Source organism: Microtus ochrogaster, chromosome 18 (genome assembly GCF_000317375.1).
Source record: "Microtus ochrogaster isolate Prairie Vole_2 chromosome 18, MicOch1.0, whole genome shotgun sequence".
NCBI classification, from domain to species: Eukaryota; Metazoa; Chordata; class Mammalia; order Rodentia; family Cricetidae; genus Microtus; species Microtus ochrogaster.
In genome coordinates, this window is record NC_022020.1 from 55,512,104 (window position 1) to 55,518,045 (window position 5,942).

The 5,942-nt window shown below is 37.4% G+C and overlaps 1 protein-coding gene across 2 annotated transcripts in view; it reads left to right on the top strand.

The window, feature by feature from the left end:
* The window catches only part of Stard6 (StAR related lipid transfer domain containing 6), a 22,339-nt gene extending 17,276 nt beyond the window's left edge, over positions 1 to 5,063 (top strand). Inside the window, exons 8-9 of one of the 2 annotated variants that reach the window (XM_013349481.2) lie at positions 1,948 to 2,041; positions 4,824 to 5,063. In XM_013349481.2, the coding sequence (XP_013204935.1) occupies positions 1,948 to 2,041; positions 4,824 to 5,025 (296 nt within the window). In that variant the 3' untranslated portion in view covers positions 5,026 to 5,063. Of the gene's footprint in view, positions 1 to 1,932; positions 2,042 to 4,823 lie in introns of both variants that reach the window. The other variant, XM_026783630.1, reaches the window with a different exon arrangement.
* Positions 5,064 to 5,942: the final 879 nt, after the last annotated feature.

The following is a 5,942-nucleotide window of genomic DNA, read 5'->3' on the forward strand; positions in this document are numbered from 1 at the left end:
TCTCCTGTAGGATCCTCAGGAATAGACAGACAGTTTATTTAGTGTCCTATGGAAAGGGAAGGGGAAGGGAGAGAGGGGGGGGTTGGTAGGGACAGAGGGAGGGGGGAGAAGAGACAGAAGAGAAAGAGAGGAGAGAGAGAGGAGGGAGAGAGGGGAGAGAAGAGAGAGAGAGAACAAACTTTGGCGGAGTAGCAACAAAGATCCCAGTTTTCCTCTTGAATTTGATTTAATCCTGTCATTTCTGTAAGGACGTTTCCTCTCCTGTAGGATCCTCAGGAATAGACAGACAGTGAAGCTGTGCTATCACTTCCCAACACTTAAAATGGGGTGACTCCAGTAGTCTGTTTCACAAACAAAACACTTAAAATGGGGTGACTCCAGTAGTCTGTTTCACAAACAAAACTTCTCATCCCTCTGACTCAAAGCCTGCCTTTCAGCTCTTATAGCAGATCATTAAAGAGGGAGGTCCTCAAAGTATACATAGTTTAATCATTGGTTTCAAAGTTTAGCAGATAAAATGTTTTCCCTACCTATTATATGAAAATTTGCCTTTTCTAGACTTAGGTCTGTAATTTTCCATGTCTTGAAAATAAGTCGTTTCTAGCCTCTATTAATAGTTAGAGGGCAGGTAAAATAACAGCTACAGTTTTAGCTCAGTGTCATGGTGCTGTCATAGCCACATGAGGCCCCAGGCTCCATCCCAGCATAGCAGAGTAAGAAGATAATTTTAAAAACGCATGGTGGAGCATGCTTTTAACCTCCACACTTAGGAGGCAGAGGCAGGTGAAGCTGTATGAATTTGAGGCTACCCTTGTGTGTATAGTGAATATGAAGCCATATAGAGACTACACATTGACCCTGTTTTGAAAAATAATAAATAGACAAAGCAGTGTATGAGTGTAAACTAGTGACTAGGAATATCCATTCAGTTTGTGCAGCAGCAAAGCGCACGTTTCGCAAGACATTTCCGCTGAATACATGTTCAGTGTCTGGCCAGCTTTCTTCGTAGTCCTTTAAGGCTTTTCTCTGTGCCTTGCTTGGGGCTACATATTTTGTCTGTAGAGTCTCACTAAGGTTACAACTCAAGTTTCCAGATATTGAGCATAAAAAATATTGATTTACCTGGATAATAAGCTCCTGAACTTACAGCTCTAGTCTTTCAGGTCTTCAAAATAAATGCTCACCGCAGTACCTGCCTCACCAAAGACTCATACTGTTTGGGAAACGATAGCAGATTTCATAAAAGAGAAGAACGACAAGCATAGCTCCATGTTTTAGGTGGAAAATACTTTGTGTCCCTCTGGCATCCCGTCATCCCAGTATAATGGGCTCTGTTCAGAGAGTGATCCATAAATGGGAATTCATTGGCCACACCGCCCGCTCCTCTGCCCTGAGCTGCGCTTTGCATTGTGCACAGACTTGTGAAAACAAATCAAGACAATTCCTGTGCTCTGGCCGTAGCAAAAATTACATATTTTTAAACTATTTAAAAATAAGTAATCACCGTAAATTTATTCTGAATCACTTCCCTCTTTTCACTACAACATGCATATTCTCTGTATAATTAATTACTAAGGCAAATTCTACTAAGTTTTCATTACTTGAAATTAGTACATGGGATTAACAGAAGAAAGCATTTGACGTGTCTGAGTACTTAAGATATTTCATGGAAAATAAAAGTATTAACAAAAATCAATGAGCCCCAATAAAACCATCTCTTTTATGCTTTGTTCTTTTGTTTCAAACCTCAGAAAGGAACTAAATGATGCTTTTAAAGAGCTTTCTTGTATAAAACATACCAGCATCTTTAGGGATACCAGCACTACCAATACATGGACACTATAAAACTAGTGTTAGCAATAAAGTCAAATGCTATCATAGACTTTAAAATTACGCTTCTAGAAATAATATGTGAATTGGGTCTCATTTCAGTTTCTTTAATCACAGCTAACAGTGTGGACTTCCCAGGATATCCTCCATCTCCGCATTATATCCGTGGTTATAATCATCCTTCTGGCTATGTGTGTTCACCTCTCAAAGAGTAAGTGTTATTTATACGTGTTTACTTTAGCAGGCCTTCTCTCTTCATCTTAGGATTTACTTCAGGATTCCTAGCTCATCAATAGAAATTTGTACCAACATACTGTGTTGGGAGGGAAAAAAACTGCCCCTAAAAGCAACTTTAAAAATAACTTTTTATATTTTTGTCTTAAACATAAGAACAGATAATTTACTATAAAATGTATTTTCAGTCTCTGGGCATAACAAAATACACAAATATTTTCCCACAGATAAACCTTCCATGATGTTTATATTTCTCCAGCATCAACTAAGGAATCTTTTAAAGATATGAATATATGAGCAGCACTAAGTGGACTTAGCCGTGTGTGTGTGTGTGTGTGTGTGTGTGTGTGTATAAAACAATAATTGAGGAAGACTTAGTCTGTGTGTGTGTGTATGTGTGTGTGTGTGTATAAAACAATAATTGAGGAAGAGGTCACAAATTTGATAGGGGTGGGGAGAAGGATATAGGAAGAGCTGGATAGGGAGAGGTAGAAATGATGTAGATACAGTACTACTGTATTTTCATGAACAATTCTAAAACAACATTAAAATTTAAATTAAAAAATAAAATAAAATTCCCTGAAATGACAATACACATTTATGAGTCATAAATATTTTACCTTGAGTAAATTATTTACACGAATCACCTGCTTAAATATTTCTGCAGAATGAAATATCCAGCAGGAATATTCATATAAAAACTACCAAAATCAGGAATGAGGTACTTATGACAGGTGGTCAACCAAAGGAAAAAATGGTAATCTAAAATAGATTTAATAAAAGCACACAGTGCAGTGAATTGGAGTATATACATGCGTACAAATCCACCTCACGAATCCATTATTTTTAAATTATTCTGTTATTATTAAATCACAATATTGACATATACATATAAAGTGAACACAAAAATTTGATGGGAAAATATAAATTCATAATAAGAGACAATGTGTTTTTAGTTTTAGTACTGTATTCCTCAATGCTTTTTCTACTGAAAATCTATTTTAAATGTAAGTGGACAGAGTTAATACTGCACATAGTCAGAACAGGAACAATAACGTGGGGCCTTCCACTTCTTGGTCAGTTTTAAATTTGTGACCAATATCTTATGCTCCTAGCAGAACAAAATTAATAAACTGCTGCTCCCAGTGAGGAGAATTGGCATTTGGCAGGATCTCTGGTAGTCTAGCTAACGCGTGTAGGGTCAGACTTTGCCCCCATCCCACTGGGATAATCTTGGTCACGTTCTCACAGAACGGAGAAAGAAACTATGGTTCTTATTCTTTTCTTCCTATGCAGTCTAATGTTGTAGATAGGGCATTTGGAATTGAGCTGTGCAGAACACTTGTCCAACACTGTCCATTCTGAATCACTCTCACAAACAGCAGATGTGTGTGATCCCATAGTAAACTCCAGTCGAGGTCCGGGGCTAACAGAAATCATCTACTCTTCGTAAAGAGTTGTGGATGTAGATGTGGTGATACTCCTATGATCGCTGACTGCGGTCTTAAAATAGTACTGTGAAATTCTGCCTCCATATTTTTAAGTTGACATAGAATTTTACATAAAGAAAAGGTGGGCATTCTAAAATATCCTAAATATTGCTATATTTACATAGATCTGTAGCTTATATAAATTAATCCCATAGAACCTATATGCCATAACCACTTGAGTCCACCATCGCGCTGCTCCTATCATAAAGCCTTCCTTGTTGTGCTGGTTAACGCCTTTTGAGCACCACTTTTCCCCTTGAATTTGCATCTAGAATATTTCCTCTCACAGGGTAATTTGCTAATGGAATAGTTTTATAGCTTGGAATTTTTCAAATCACCTTATTTTTTTATAAAACAGTATGAATTAAAAGTTTTCAAATGTGTTTACTGTGACCATAGTATCTAAGGATTAAAACTGCATGTGTGTAGCTGGGCATGGGCATTTAAGCCTGTAGCCCTAGAACTTGGGCAGTGAAAGCAAGAGGATTGCCATGATGAGTTCAAGGCCAGGCTGAGATGCAAGGTCAAACTCTGTCTCAGAGAACAGGGAAATTAATAAAAGTAATTATATAACTATAAACATGATGTTGGCTTGGCCAACTTGTATATGATGGTTTTCATTGTATCTTGTTATATTTTATTTTGTTATGTTCTGTTATCTTCTAGAAACCTGTTCTTTCCTAATGAGAGACAGAAAGGGAGTAGATCTGGAGGGGAGGGAAAGTAGGGATGACTGGGAGGAGGGGAGGGAGGGGAAACTGTATTCAGATTATATTATATGAGGAAATAATCTATGTTTAATAAAAGGGAAAATATAAATATACCTCAGTGAAAACTACACATATATGCAGGAACGAATGTATATAATTTTCATTTCACTGTTTTTTATTTTTAATAGAGGCAGATATTGTATTTCTTATTAAGTAAACAATTTACATGTATAAAAGTGCTACATACAGTTTTAAAATGCTACATAAACAGGAGTAGAACAGATGTTCAGAGAAAAGAAAAGGCGAGCATTTTGAGGATTGAATAAACAGCTAAGGTTTTAATATACATTCTGACTACTTAATATTTCAATAGAACTTTAATTTTATAAGGATGTGACCTCAGGTCCCTGTCCCTTCCCCCTTTAGGTTAACTGTCTTGTCATATGCACGATAAAAAGAATCAAAGAGAATAAACTTGAGACTTATGCTCTCTCTAAACTTGTCACTTCCTAAGATCAAGTATGAATGCTTTATCTTTTGTAACTCTGTTTGTTTACAGAAACCCAGCGTATTCCAAGCTAGTGATTTTTGTCCAGACAGAAATGAGAGGAAAACTGCTTCCATCGATAATTGAAAAATCTATGCCCTCCAACTTAGTGAGCTTCTTCCTCAATGCAAAAGATGGGATAAAGGCACATAAAATTTCATCCATACGCGGACATCACAATGGGCACCCATCAGTTACACCCATCAGTAAATAAAGCCATCTGCCATTAAACCAAAGAGATTTCCTACCGCATGAACTGCTGGCACGTGTAGTTTGTTAGTGCAGGTTACTTGTAAGTCAACATGCATGCATCTGTTGTACGTCTCTAGACACCAGTTTTGTACAGAGTTCTTGAAACATTTTGTCAAAATAAGAACTTTATTTTATAAGAAAACCCCATTAAGTACAGTTTTTCATCTCATATGACATTAAATAATGTGCTATTAATACACTTTGTCCACCTGAATATACTCCATATTCAGATCATAAACAAACACACAGGCTGGGCAATGGGGACAACACACCTTTAATCCCACACTTAAGAGACAGAGGCAGGCAGATCTCTGAGTCGGAGGTTAACCTGGTTTACAGAGTGAGTTCCAGGACAGCCAGAGCTCTTACACAGAGAAACCCTATCTTGGAATAACAAAAACAAACCAAGCAAAAAAAAAAAATACAGTCAGTACAGTCAGCAGTCAGCATTAATTAGAAATTAAGTATTCATCTGGCGATGGTGGCAAACACCTGTAACCCTGGCACTGAAGAGACTGAGATGGGCTAGCACAATGAGACCAGCCTGAGCTACACAGAAAGACCTTATCTCAAAAATAAATGAAAAGTATATTTTAAATTACTTTTCCTTCACTTACTCCTTTATGGAAAACTATGGAGGTTTGAACATAAGAATAGAAGAGAAGCCCACTAGGGAGCTCAGAGTGCATCTTAAGGGCAGATTAATTGCCTAACACTTAATGATCCTGGTTGCCCCGGATTCCATCATTGGCACCAGAAAACAGAAAGCGTTCCGTTCCAGTACATGACTAGTGATGCTTATCTGAGCCTCTGTTTCCACTGGGGGATCAACAAGGTTGAGAGCCACAGAGCTAGTACCATTGTACCATTCTATTTCCA